Source organism: Fusarium fujikuroi, chromosome FFUJ_chr01 (assembly GCF_900079805.1).
Source record: "Fusarium fujikuroi IMI 58289 draft genome, chromosome FFUJ_chr01".
NCBI lineage: Eukaryota > Fungi > Ascomycota > Sordariomycetes > Hypocreales > Nectriaceae > Fusarium > Fusarium fujikuroi.
Window position 1 is genome coordinate 2,900,617 of NC_036622.1, and position 13,520 is coordinate 2,914,136.

Below are 13,520 nucleotides of genomic sequence, written 5' to 3' on the forward strand. Positions count from 1 at the left end.
AGAGCCTCTCCAGAAGTATTAACAAATGCACAAAAGACCTCTATACTTTATCGGAGGTTTCATCAGAATGTGGGGAAAGCAACATTAAATCCGGGGTAATTTTCGTTCATCGGAATCGGTATGTGGAGGAATTACCGAACCGAAGCCTGGACCTCATTTATACCTTCAAGATTCTGGAGATCATCTCGGTGCATCTTCTGCCGACAGCTAGTTCGATATGGAATGGCCAGTGCTTCCCATGCATTACAAAAGAAGACGGGGGGCCTGGGCATCTAGGGAGGAAGAGAAATAACGAACCAGCCACTTGTACTTCACCATCATGCGTCCTTTCAAGGCTATCATTGTGTCGCTCTTACAAATTTCTTCTGCCTCGTTAAGCGCATCAATATCGACGCCAAGACCATGTCGAAACGTGGCTCCGTCATTCTGGCCAGATGGAATTGCTGTAGATACAAGTTACAACCCCAAGACATCCAAGCTCAGCAGTTTCACCCTCAACTCAAAATCCCGCGTTGCCACAGTTGATTACGGGACTGAGCGTGCTGGGTTACCCTTCTTTGAGGTCCTCGACCTGGATAAGCCGATCCAAGTTGAGCTGAGATTCAGTGAGGCTTTCATTTACCTCAAAGAGCCGTGGTCAGATGGCCCCTATCTTTTTAACACGGGCCAGGCAAATAGCTTTCGAGTCGAAACCTTCAATATCACACAGCCAGGTTGTTACAAATCAAGATTCGTTCAGGGGGGGCAACGGTGGCAAGCCCTTCGGCTTCTGACCGACAGTTTCGTGACTATCAGAAACGTGGGGCTTGAGTCGACCATTAACACAGTTGAAGTTCGAGACCTTCCCGGTGCCTTCTCCTGCAGTGACAACATTTTGAACGACATCTGGAAGCTTGGTGCTCGGGCAACTATTGATTCGTGCTTGGGAAAGTCTACACAGCCTGCAGTATGGCAGATTGATCCCAACAACGGTGCATATGTTGCCAATCAACGCCCAGCAATGACCATTGAAGGCCATTCTTTCGCTAACTATACACTGGAGTTCGATGCGTTCATCGACCGAGGAGGACTCTGGTGGGCAGTGGTATAATATACAACTCTTGTCTCAATGCGATATTCCTGACTAACAAGCCCCCAGGCGCAACCGTTGGCATTAGATGGCCTCCACATTCAGTTAACTGGAGAAATGCCTTCCAGGTCGTCCTTCGCCAACACCAACAACACTGTGACGCCCCCAAACACTCTGCTGCTAGCCAGTGGATTTGGATTTGTCAACCAGACCACTTTGCCATCTTATATCTTGGCTTCGACCAAGATTCCATTCTCAGTGAAGGAAAAGACCTGGTACCGTATTAAGACAGTGCTTGGCGGAAAAGGAAAGCTAGAGATTTCAGTCGATGGACGAGAAGTTCTAAAAGTCGACTTGACAAATTACGCCCCTGGAGGAAAACCTGTATCTACAATTGGGCCTTTCGGTTTTGGTGCCTGGCAAGATCAAGCAGCATATTTCAGGAATGCTATTGCCTATGACACTGAAAACAAATATGTGATATATAGGAACCCTTTGACCAGCCCAGAAACGCTAGTTGAGTACGGGACGCAGGAAAACCTGGGTACTGTTTGTCTTGATGGCCCCAAAAGAGATCGCCTTGTTTGGTTGGGCGATTTCTACCATACATCTCGCATCATCGGGGCCAGTACGGGTGGATTCAACTATACCAGAGGTACTTTCGACTTTTTGCTGCAAACTCAAATCCGCAGTGGGCAAATAGCCATAGCCCCCTATCTTGGGTATGACCCTACCAAAACTGGGACTCTTTCGTTAGAAAGAGTCTACGGTCTGGACGATTATCAGCTCTTGGGCTTCCTCGCATTCGCCCACTACATCCGGCAGACAAACGACATCCAATACGCGAGGAAGACCTGGGCCCAATGGGAAAAGCAGCTGTCGTGGCTCGCCAGCAATATCAACTCTACAAGCGGCCTTGCTGACTTCGGCTTTACCTTTCTCGGTGCTGCCCAGGGAGGGTCCTTGGGCTCTTGTGCCACAGTCGAGACCCTCAATGCTGCTGCAGACATCGCCGAAGCAATTGGCAAGAAAACGTCTTCAGAGTACCGTAAGTTGGCGACCGACTTGGCACGATCGATCAACCAGAAACTATGGAACAAATCCCTGGGGACCTATGGCTATGCCCTGGGAGACCTAAATACCTCCTCAGTAGCTGGTACTGCTTTCTGCCTCTCATCTCATGTGGCGTCAAAGGAACGAGCAGTGTCTGCTGTTGCAGCCCTTGACGAGTTAGAGCTTGGTCTGGGTTACAAAGATCGTTCGACTCTCGATGATCACGATACCGAGACTAAGATCTCTCCTAACACTAACGGGCTGCTCCTCCAGGCCATTATGGCCGCCGAGGACTGGGGCAGGGCCGCCAAGCTGATATACAACGTCTGGGGTGCAATGTTGAAAGACCCTGAGACAAGGAGCGGCGCAAGTTGGGAGTATCTCACACCTGCTGGTCAGCCAGGCTTGGGTGCTTTCACTAGCCTGGGCCACCCGTGGGGAGGCGCCGCAACCTACATCCTTACTGAATGGGTCTCTGGGTTGCGAAGTGCTGATGGTGTTCAGGGCTTTGGGTACAAGAACTGGGTGGTGAACCCAGAGCTTGGAGCTCACATGGGTCTTTCTCATGCGAGAGCAAAGGTTCCTCTATATCCATCAGGAGAACTCGAAGTCAAATGGTCTATCAAGTCAAAGAAAATGTCCGTTCAGATAAAGGCACCCCCTGAGACAAAGGGTGTTTTCTGGATTGGCAAGACGAAGAAAACGCTGGAAAACGATTCAAGCTATCGATTCACTATTCAATTGTAGATATTTGATTGTGGCGTTGATGGGGATATTAGCCTCCAAAAAACCTAAGCCCTCTATTCTAACACCTATTCTGGGAATTTGTCGGCAAGGAGGAATGCATCATATTGATCAGAAGACTCTCGTTGGTCTCGAGATTCCAGTGGCCAACAGACAAGTCAGGATCTTGATGTTATGGAAGTCAGAATGAGAGCAATTATCTAAACTAAAGTTCCCTCAATATGTAAAATGGACGATGTTTGCGGATTTTGTTATCAAACATTAGTTGTGGCTCCGCACACTACTCCGCAAATCTCCAGTCTACCACCGATTTGGAAGGTAGGTTGCCTGCTAGCCTTAATAGCTTGGTGGTACCCTTACTTTCGTCCCACCACCTCTCCTCTTCAGTTCTCTCTTCTCCTCCTCCACACCTATCTAACACGTCCATCGTCACTATCACCGACTTTGATCTCGAGCGCGCTACGGTATTGCTTACCTGGCTCAATACTCTCGCGCATTGCCGTTGTTCAGCTATCACAGGGCACCTCCTAAGCACCTCCGCATTTTGCGACAAACCTTTTGCGCCTCCTACAAATCCCCTCCAAGTCAATCATCATGACCTCCTTCATCGACTATTCAAAGAACACCAGGTCGAAGAATTACCATGGATCCGGTTCATTTGCCACCTTTATGATCATCGCTCGTAAGTTGACCGTACGTGACCAATTTATCGCACTCGTGCTGATCCTATATCTATAGCTGTGTGCTTCTTCCTGGGCATCCTTTTTGCCTCATTCCCTTACGACTTCCCTCTTCTATGGACCAAGGCTCCTGTGCCCGATAACTTCTTTGATCACCTCGAAACACATTTGAAGTTTGTACACCAGTCTCCGGCGCTCATTAGCCGTATCCTCCACATTGTCATCTCTATCGGCTTCATCGGTTTCTTCATTAAGCTCTTCCGCCCCAGCGAGGCCAACTTCCTGTTTGACGGCGCGTCCCTCATTCTCTACCTGATTGGTTTCGGTGTCTACGTCGCCAACATTGTCAAGGCTCTCCGAAGTGTTAGTGCCGAGATCTGGACCAACGACGGCTTCGATGGCAAGACTCATGAGGGCGAGAGCGGCGAGCTTATTCTTGGTCGTGAGGACAGCTTGAAGGTTCTTTCGGCCAGCAATACCATTCTTGCCCTTGTCCTTGTTGGAATCCTCGTTCTGCAAGTCGGCGAGTGGTATGCTGAGAAGAAGGAGGCTGATGACGCCGCCGCTGTCGATGCCAAGGAGGCCTCGGAGAAGAAGGAGGGTTCCCCTAGCAAGGCCTCCACCAAGAAGAAGCAGTAAAATGCTTTTCCAGTGTAGCATCACAATGTCAGGGTTCACGACTTCTGAATTCGGGTGGTAATCTGGATAAGTGGGTTGATTGCACACAAATGCACTGGTCATTGTAACTTGTAAATCATTAATCGACATCCCGTGTGCTACCGAGTTGTTACTCTGTTCTGCATTCCGATCTAACACAACATCACCATCTTGTGGAATGATACGAAGGGATGAACTCTACCATCATGAGCTCTCGTACCAATTATTTCAAGAGGCATACGCGAATATACAGATCCGGGAAGTAATGTGGATGGCAGTCGGGTTTCGGTACCAAGCAATATTCAATCTCATTAAGCATAAAAGCACACGCGGGAGCCAACACGACCCCTCATTTTCTAACTCTGACAACGCCGTCTATTTCGAGCCTTCGATGGATTACCTATTGCACACCACATTATTACACGAATCATACAGACATTTTCATCGCAATCGTCTTGTGAGGGTCGTAGCCCTTAATGGTGAAATCTTCTGCTTTCCATCCGTCGATACTTCCGCCCTTTTCGCGAGAAATTTCCAACTCGGGGAAGTTTCGTGGCTCACGCTCTAATTGAGTGTTGAGGGCATCAACGTGATCAAGGTACACATGAGCATCACCCATGACATGAGTAAGACTTCCAGGAACTAGTTCACAAACATGGGCAAGCATGTGGGTCAACAGCGCGTAGCTGGCAATGTTGAAGGGAACTCCCAAGCCCATATCGCAAGACCTTTGATATAGCTGACAATGAAGATGGCCCTGAGGCTTAGTTCCTGAGTCATCATCCTTGCTGCGAGGATAGGAGACGTAGAACTGCGCGAACATGTGGCAAGGTGGGAGAACCATCTTCTTCATATCGGCAGGGTTCCAAGCAGAAAGAACCAGGCGGCGGTCGTAAGGATTAGTTCGTAGTTTGTGAATGATCTCAGCAAGCTGGTCTACACCCTGACCTGTGTAATCCGTCTTTGCATCGATATACTCGGCACCAAAGTGTCGCCATTGGAAGCCATACACGGGACCGAGATCGCCGATCTCACGATGATTGAGGCCGAGGTTGTCAAGAAATTCGCGAGATCCATTGCCGTCCCATATTTTGATGCCAGCTTCACTGAGGCTGTTAGAAGAAGTGTTGCCTTCGATGAACCACAAGAGCTCGGCAATGACTGCTCGGGTGAAGACACGCTTTGTAGTAAGGAGAGGAAGAATGGGGATTCCGTTCTTATTCAGCGAGAATTTTAGGGGCCGAGGAGCGAAGATAGAGTATGTACCAGTGCCAGTGCTATATGGATGGTTAGAGTGCTGCCTAGCAATAGATATTGCGTTCTCTTACCGGTCCGGTCGACGCTCGCCGCTTTCAAGGATTTCTCGGACAAGATCAAGATATTGATTCTCTTCGTGGTTGATCGACTTTGAGCCGTTCGAAGGCTTTGAATCCTCGGTATTCTGTGTCATGGTCATACTGAGAGTGAGTATTGTGGTTGCTGCTTGGGAATGATTGTGTCCAGGTGTATTGAAATCCTAGGCAATCAGATTCCCGAGACCAGATGAAATCAATTAAACTTGCTGTCGCGTCATGTCGCGTAAACGCGACCTCCCCACTGCCCCACCATCTCCCTGGAGTTGGTGGAGAATATTTAAACCGAACCGAATATCAGTATGCGAAGGTGAGTTAGTACGTGCGTTGTCCAGCTCATGAGAGATGCTTTCTCAGGTACAGGGTCATACGTGGCAAAGCAATATACTAGAAAATATACTGAGCACACAAATTAGCTTAGGATTAATCTGAACTTCCAATGCAATGATCAAGAGCAAGGAATAGCCCAAATTGTAGCAGGGAAGTTGGAGAATACTGGTCGTTTCTTGACCGAGCGACTTGGTGCTGTTTTCGACGCCGGTTGATATGAAAATAGTGCCTGAGATGGTTGTTTGGCAGACCGTGAGGTTCTTGTTGAGGAAGCTTTCCACCTTTGCAGAATTTTACCCTTGACTACCCAGGTAGGTTATATCTCCTGGTCCTTGGTTGATGGACCGGTGTCGGAGTGGGTAATCTTATCAATCAGTGATCAGCTTGCAGGACGCTAGTCAGAAAACTTCCCGAAGGGGTCAAGGTTCAATCCATCCGTCCATATTACAGAGTAATTCCAATTGATCACCGAGGTCAACTTTGCAAATGGATCCGTTTGACCCAGAGCACTAACTAATCAGACAGTATTGAGGAGTCCCCTTCGTCCCCTGCTGAACCACAATTATACGAGACAAACGTAACAGAACCCTTGAAACATTCAGCTCCAAGGTGTGCACGTTCGATCTGATAAAGGAATCGATATCATGATTGGTTGGGATCTTATAAAAGCGGGCGATCTGATGTCACATGCAGAAATGTCAAGATTTTCTCTTTGGGGCCTGGTGCCCGAAAACGACTCTCACAGCAAGCATCTCTGCGTGACGATTCACCTTGCAAATTCGCAGCACAGGGCAGCGATTATATGTCACAGGCATTTCCCACACAGTCGCATTGCAATTGACAGATCGGCTTGCCCTGTGGCTGCGAGGACATCATATTCTTCCAATCCTCGTTTACCGAATTTCGGCGGTTGTTCCACTAACTGCGACTGCGCTTCAGCGACGTATAGCACAGCTATATCCGATGCATCCCGCACCCTAAACTTCTCAAATTTGTCTGCTTGTCAACCACCTAGGTAGCTTCTGGCTACTGCTCGGCGATACATCGAATTCAAAGGCACCAAGCGCCCCGAAACTGCAGCCTTAGTCTCTATTTACCTTGCCTACCTCTACTAGGTGCCTTACTGGACCCATCCTCCGATCGCGTATATTATCACTGGAGTGCCCCTCCTTCAAAGCTTTTTGGCAATACCTACTAGGTGGTAGCCACGACACCGCTTTCCAACACTCCCTGTCGACGTCCAATAGGGTGCTCAATACTATACGTCGTTCCTCTTCGCCCGTAAATTCTTCTGTCGAGACCGCGTTTGATTAGCGCCACCGCTTCGATGGAGCCTAGTCCTGTAGCTGTGGAGGTTGTTAGCCATGCGCCCAACTTCTCCCTCAAGGAAAAGACGGCGCTTATGGAGGCATTCGAAGACGTACTATGCGGATCGGTATGTGGCTTCACTTGAGCCAGTTCTTCGAATACTGACTTTCATCAGTTTGCTGGCGCTGTGGGCAAATACATCGAGTATCCGTTCGATACGGTCAAAGTGCGGTTACAAAGTCAGCCCGATCATCTTCCATTGAGATATTCTGGTCCATTGGATTGCTTCCGGCAGTCTATCAAAAGTGATGGAGTTTTGGGGCTGTATCGTGGCATTACAGCTCCTTTGGTGGGAGCTGCAGCAGAAACAAGCAGTCTATTTCTATTCGAGAGTCTTGGTCGTGAATTACTGTTCACGAGCAGCCTAGTTTCCCGAGAACAAGGACTCTCACTGCCATATCTCTGGCTGACAGGTGCATTTTCTGGAGCTTTCACTTCGTTTGTCCTTACTCCAATTGAGCTTGTCAAGTGTAGGATTCAAGCTCCCATGTCGGCTGATGGATCTGCCGGTCCTCCTCTCCGCCCTATACCTGTCATCAAGCAAGTTTTCCGCCATGAAGGCCTTCTGGGCTTTTGGCATGGTCAGCTCGGTACACTGATTCGAGAGGCTGGTGGTGGTTCTGCCTGGTTTGGTGCCAAGGAGACAGTAACAAGCATGTTCTACCAGCTCAAGACGAAGACCGCGAAGTCAGCAACAGAAAAGCAGATAATTCTTGATACACCCTTACCGTTCTGGCAGCAAGCGATTGCTGGCGCATCAGCGGGTGTGTCGTACAACTTCCTCTTCTTTCCTGCAGATACTATCAAATCACGCATGCAAACCTCGACTGTCAGTGATCTACGCCAACGACGAACATTCTGGAAAGAAGGAGCGATGCTTTGGAAACAACATGGGATACGAGGCATGTATCGTGGTTGCGGTATTACATGCCTCCGATCTGCACCAAGCTCTGCCTTCATATTCATGGTTTATGATGGGATGAAGCGACACTTTCCTTTTTGATGACAATAAAAGAAAACTGGTTGAGATGATGTGTGTCATAGATCGAGTTTCATTACTACTTGGAAACGAAATTTTATCTGCGGATAGCAGCGACTGGTCAAAGCATCTATGGAGTTCAAGTTTTGGTTTGATATCATGTTGATGAGTGAATTAGAGCATCAATAGAGGGTGTGTATCTGTTCATCTTGGGGTCGAAGGAAGATAGCAAGGACGATGCTTTTGATTTCAGGGGATAGAGCGAGTTTGGCCTTGAAACAACACAAACGCAACTATATATAACAGTCCATATTTATAGACCAATACTCATGACTTATGCATAACTACATTCATCATAAGCTGTGCTTACTCGTCCTTTGCTTCCTTGGTCTTCAAGTCCCAGTTGTTCAAATGACCGATAGTAGTGCATAGATAGGTCGCAAAGCTGAGCCAGCCGAGGTAGGGAACTTGACTCCACGCAGCAACGGAATCAATGGAACTGTAGAGGTAAGTGAGGTAGCCGTTGACGCCGAGCAGGGTCACAATGTCAACCGACGCTTCAATTGGTCGATACAAGCCGAAGAAGAGGGGGGTCCAAATAAGGTTGAGGCCGAGTTGAATTGAGTAGAGCGTCATTGCACGTCGAGTGTTCACGATAGTCTCAGGGCTTGAGAAGGGAGAAAGACCAATGTCAGCAACTCGGTAGGCGGCATAGCCCATGAGACTGAGAAGGGTTAGTTATGAACATCAATCACTTAGCCTGGCGATCCTCACCCGTAGAGGACGGTCCAGACAGGGCCAAACAGCCATGGCGGAGGTTGAACCGAAGGTTTCTTGAGAGCAAGATAGGTCTTCTGAGTCTCTAAAACCAGACAATGAATCAGTCAATAGTGTTCGATTGATATAGATCTGAAGGTCAACCCACGAGTGGCACTGAAGCCAACGGCTGTCCCAAGGCCAATGGGCAGCAAGACTGATAATGCGGGCTTCAGGAAGACCGCGTCGGGCAGTGTAAGCGCCGGAATATATGTAGTCATGATGAGCACTTTACTGTGGACGATCTTATTGGAAATAGATGACAGATGAGCAGAAAATATCAAATTTAGAGAATCACAGTTGCATGATAAAGTCAAACAACTGAAGGGCAATGACGTAATCCATTTTTCGGAGGGACATATCCAATGCCGAGGCCCGGAGTTGTCAGATCATTAATTAGGTATAGAGTGGGCTGACAGATTCAAAACTCAGATGCAGAACATATAATGGCTCTGTCACGATCGAATCAAATGCCATGAATCTACGGAGTATACAGAGTAGAACTGTCAATGCTTCTCGGTAACGAACTGGCTACTCAAACGAGACAAGGGGAAATTTCTTGCAACTCGTCTCTAAGCAACGAATGGTAGCTACATTCTCCACCGCAAATTGTTACCTAGGTATCCAATGGATCCAATTATCAAAGTACTGGTAACCAGCTGGGCCAATGATCAGCCCCAAATCTCAGGGGCTTGGGTCTTGATTTACGCGTGAGAATGGTGCATTGTGGCTGACTTAACCGCGTCTTAGTGCACTGACCACATGTTTAATTGATCGTGGCCCGCAGGTCGCGTTTCTACGCGACTTCAACACGTCTTATGCCATATCGTGGCGCGAAGCGCCCTGAGTACCCAAATGGGGCTCCATTCTTAATATTCGACGCAGGACAATCTGCAGCTGCTTTCGGCAAGCACTCCTCTTGCAACTTCCAGACCTTCACAACCCTATACCACTGATTATTGGAAAGTGCTCGGCTTACAACTCTGCATATCTACACAAGTTGGAAGGAACCATTCTAGTCATGGCTCGAGCAACACTAGGAAAGAGAGCCCGCGGCATTGATGAAACTGGTGAGTCTCCGCCGGCGGAAGGAAACAAGAGCCCTTCTTTGCTAATATTATAATTCAAGATATGCCCTGCCTTGTGGCAACTCCCACGAAACGAAGTCGCCGTCTTGCAAGGACCGTTTCATACAACGACGAGAACCAAGATCCTGCATACTCTCCCTTCGACGATGATGAAGAAAACGACATATTGGCTGAGCTCCCTGCTCGGAACCGAAAGTCTCCCTCACAAGCATCCACAAAGCAGAATCCCGTTACACCCTCGACGCCCCGACATCGAGATGCACTCTCGGTGCCTCCTACGACGCCTCGGCATGCTGTCATGTCGGCAGGCAAACTCTTCAAGCGACTCACACCACAAACACCACTCTCACCAAGCACCATCCAAACCATTTACCATTCAGCACGACAATTGTTTGCCCGTGGAGCTGAGCCTGGCCAACTTATCGGCCGAGATGCAGAACGAAATCAGTTAATGGAATTCCTCGGACGATGCTCTTCGCCCGCCCCCAACGGTTGCCTATATGTGAGCGGTCCACCAGGCACGGGCAAAAGTGCCATGATTACCGAGATAAGTCGACAGTTTGCCAACCACAAAGGCGTCATGTCTGCATATGTCAATTGCATGAGTGTCAAATCTTCTAAAGATCTCTACACCACACTTCTCGGCGCGCTTGGCCAAGGTTTCGACTCTTCCGAGGCAGATGCGATTTCCAGCTTGCAGGCTATGTTCGTGCCCAAGACACAGTCGGCTACCGTCTATCTTGTGACCCTAGATGAGATCGACCATATTTTAACGATGGGTCTGGAAAGTCTATATCGCGTGTTTGAGTGGTCGCTACAAAAGAACTCATGTCTGATTCTTGTCGGTATTGCCAACGCCCTGGACTTGACCGATCGTTTCCTTCCTCGACTCAAGGCCAAGAACCTGAAGCCTGATCTATTGCCATTCCTGCCCTATACCGCAGCCCAGGTCAAGAATATCATCACTATGAGACTCAGGTCCCTGATGCCGGCTGATGGAAAGGAGGGTCACGTGCCATTCATTCACCCTGCTGCTATTGAACTCTGCTCCCGCAAGGTTTCGAGTCAGACTGGGGACCTTCGCAAAGCCTTCGAGATTTGTCGCCGTGCACTTGACTTGATCGAGACCGAAACGCGTCAGAAGTACGAGGAAGAAGCGAGGGAAGAACTGCTACAGATGACCCCTTCGAAACGACCTCTTGGGGAAAACATCAACGGCGCATCCGGTGGCTCAAAAACCATGTTTCAGCTTATGGCGAACTCTTTGAAGGCTCTCACAGCAGAAACTGCGCCCCGGGCATCGATCGGACATCTGAATAAAATTACAGCAGCAGCTTTCAGCAACGGAACGACCCAACGACTCAAGGCACTTAACCTCCAGCAGAAGGCAGCACTCTGTGCCTTGATAGCTTATGAGAAACGAACTCGAGCTGCCGCTAAGATGGCCAACAACGGCGCCACACCTTCCAAAAAGAAGTTTTTGGCACCAACTATCAAGACTTTATTCGATGCTTACTGTCAGCTCTGTACCCGCGATTCGGTTCTGCACCCTTTATCGAGTTCTGAATTCCGCGAGGTTGCCGGCAGTCTCGAAACATTGGGGTTAGTCAACGCATCCGATGGAAAGAACGGAAGCCTTGCGGCACCACAAACACCCAGCAAACGAGGTCGCAAGACTCTTGCTGCAAGTGGAGATGAGCGGAGAATCACGAGCTGTGTTGCAGAAAAAGAGATCGAATCTGTAGCCGATGGCGCTGGCGCAGGCATCCTAAAAAGTATTTTGAGTGGAGAAGCATTGGATTAAACTGCCGAAAGCATTCAACGGACAGGTATAATGGCATAGCACTGAATGGCGTTTTGGCTTGAGTTATTAACGATGGGTTCTCTTCATCATTGTCTTGTATCATACTGGGCCCAGAGGTAACGTGGGTCTGGACGGGCTTCCAGAACTCTTTGGATGGATAATGATACCATGTACCTACGTAATTGTAGTTTGAGATGTGTTTGAGTCGCAGCATAGGATTGATCGGGGTGGACGACCGGACTGGAAAGTCAACAAGGCATGATAACATAGAACAAAAGAATATATTAGAAACCACCTCATTGCAATGGTTGAGTGTCATGACTCCTTGTCGAATAAACCTCCGCTAGCTCACAGCTGTCTACACTCACGGAAATCTCATAGAGTATAGCAGAGTCGATAACAGTCGAGAACCCTGTCTGCCTACCCAGCCAGATGCATTTACCCTTGCAATATCTTGAAGACATAATAAGCAAACATTGCAACCTTTGATTCGTTGGCCTCACTCCACGACAAGGTCCCACTAAGGAACGTGTCTGTCGCATCATGGCCAGTGATGGCGGCTGCACCGGATCCATCCGCGCCGCATGTTAGACTAATCCTATGGATGTGGTTGGCAAGGAACATGCGTAAGGTAGTCTCGCATCCCTCCGTTCTGTACGATGGCATTAAAACTGACAACCGGGAAACAGTCAGATACTCGAAGATAGTAAAAGCACAGGGCAACCGTAGTCCAACTGTGACTATGGCAGCCTCGACAACAAAATGCACTCAGCTGGCCGTTTCCACTAGTCGCCAGACCTGTCACTTTTAACCGTCCATGACCCAGGCATTTGGCAGGATGTGTGAGCCAAGCTCGTCGAGACTTTAACCAAGCTTTTCTTGGCGGTGCGATGTTCTACAGAGCCTTGGCATCTGCAGGCTGACAATCTGGGTAGGGCAGATTCGAGATGCCGTACATGACTGTGTTAATATGAGATATCAAGTCACATGCCCAGCTGACAGAAATTTCATTTTCAATTGGGGATGTGCTTTGCATGGAAGATTTCATAGCCATGCCCACTTCGTATATATTCGCCGCGCCTGAAAATGGTTATACTCTTACCCCAACAAGCTCCAGCCGTATCTCCATCTTGCTCAACACCGTTCGGGAGGCGCTAGGGACCACTACGGGGACCTCTACAGCCGCTAGGAAGGTACCTTTCCAATTGGCTCTTTCACCCCCTCCCGTCCATCCCGCGATTGTATGTAAACCTTCTATCATTTTGGCTTGCAGGTGCTAAGCTAGGTAGGTACCTAGCTAAGGCAGTGCTAGTTAGTGCCCAGTAGGTACTGAGTATCGTCCGTCGCTTCGACTTGCTGCCGCTACCGCCGCCATCCATCTCCGCCTCCACGACCCAATACTCGTCATTCGCTCACTCAGGTCACATTTTCTGCCTCAGCTCATCTATAGTGTATAGTATTTGTATTTCTGATTGGGTTTATTGTTATTCATATTCTCGGCCGATTTCTTGGATGTCGATCTCGCACCCTCTTGTACCCCTCCTGCAGGCTTAGAACACGCAGCCGCAACCGCCGCCGAC

General features: G+C 48.8%; 6 protein-coding genes; 4 read left to right on the forward strand and 2 right to left on the reverse strand.

The window, feature by feature from the left end:
- Window positions 1-319: 319 nt before the first annotated feature.
- Window positions 320-2,869, forward strand: FFUJ_01216 (related to alpha-L-rhamnosidase A; the record flags this gene model as incomplete). XM_023581205.1 has 2 exons in its annotated part: window positions 320-1,084; window positions 1,139-2,869. 2 exons carry the CDS (start codon window positions 320-322, stop codon window positions 2,867-2,869), a joined length of 2,496 nt encoding a protein of 831 aa, XP_023424330.1.
- Window positions 2,870-3,460: 591 nt separating this feature from the next.
- On the forward strand, window positions 3,461-4,185 carry FFUJ_01215 (related to SHR3-endoplasmatic reticulum membrane protein; the record flags this gene model as incomplete). XM_023581216.1 has 2 exons in its annotated part: window positions 3,461-3,548; window positions 3,605-4,185. 2 exons carry the CDS (start codon window positions 3,461-3,463, stop codon window positions 4,183-4,185), a joined length of 669 nt encoding a protein of 222 aa, XP_023424331.1.
- Window positions 4,186-4,630: 445 nt separating this feature from the next.
- On the reverse strand, window positions 4,631-5,659 carry FFUJ_01214 (probable CDC21-thymidylate synthase; the record flags this gene model as incomplete). XM_023581228.1 has 2 exons in its annotated part: window positions 4,631-5,480; window positions 5,532-5,659. 2 exons carry the CDS (start codon window positions 5,657-5,659, stop codon window positions 4,631-4,633), a joined length of 978 nt encoding a protein of 325 aa, XP_023424332.1.
- Window positions 5,660-7,212: 1,553 nt separating this feature from the next.
- Window positions 7,213-8,256, forward strand: FFUJ_01213 (probable mitochondrial amino acid transporter ARG-13; the record flags this gene model as incomplete). XM_023581239.1 has 2 exons in its annotated part: window positions 7,213-7,320; window positions 7,369-8,256. The coding sequence occupies 2 exons, from the start codon at window positions 7,213-7,215 to the stop codon at window positions 8,254-8,256; spliced, it is 996 nt and encodes a 331-aa protein (XP_023424333.1).
- Window positions 8,257-8,598: 342 nt separating this feature from the next.
- Window positions 8,599-9,269, reverse strand: FFUJ_01212 (related to benzodiazepine receptor, peripheral-type; the record flags this gene model as incomplete). XM_023581250.1 has 3 exons in its annotated part: window positions 8,599-8,956; window positions 9,007-9,094; window positions 9,158-9,269. 3 exons carry the CDS (start codon window positions 9,267-9,269, stop codon window positions 8,599-8,601), a joined length of 558 nt encoding a protein of 185 aa, XP_023424334.1.
- An 800-nt stretch (window positions 9,270-10,069) lies between these two features.
- FFUJ_01211 (related to cell division control protein CDC18+) lies at window positions 10,070-11,940 on the forward strand (the record flags this gene model as incomplete). XM_023581261.1 has 2 exons in its annotated part: window positions 10,070-10,118; window positions 10,178-11,940. The coding sequence occupies 2 exons, from the start codon at window positions 10,070-10,072 to the stop codon at window positions 11,938-11,940; spliced, it is 1,812 nt and encodes a 603-aa protein (XP_023424335.1).
- Window positions 11,941-13,520: the final 1,580 nt, after the last annotated feature.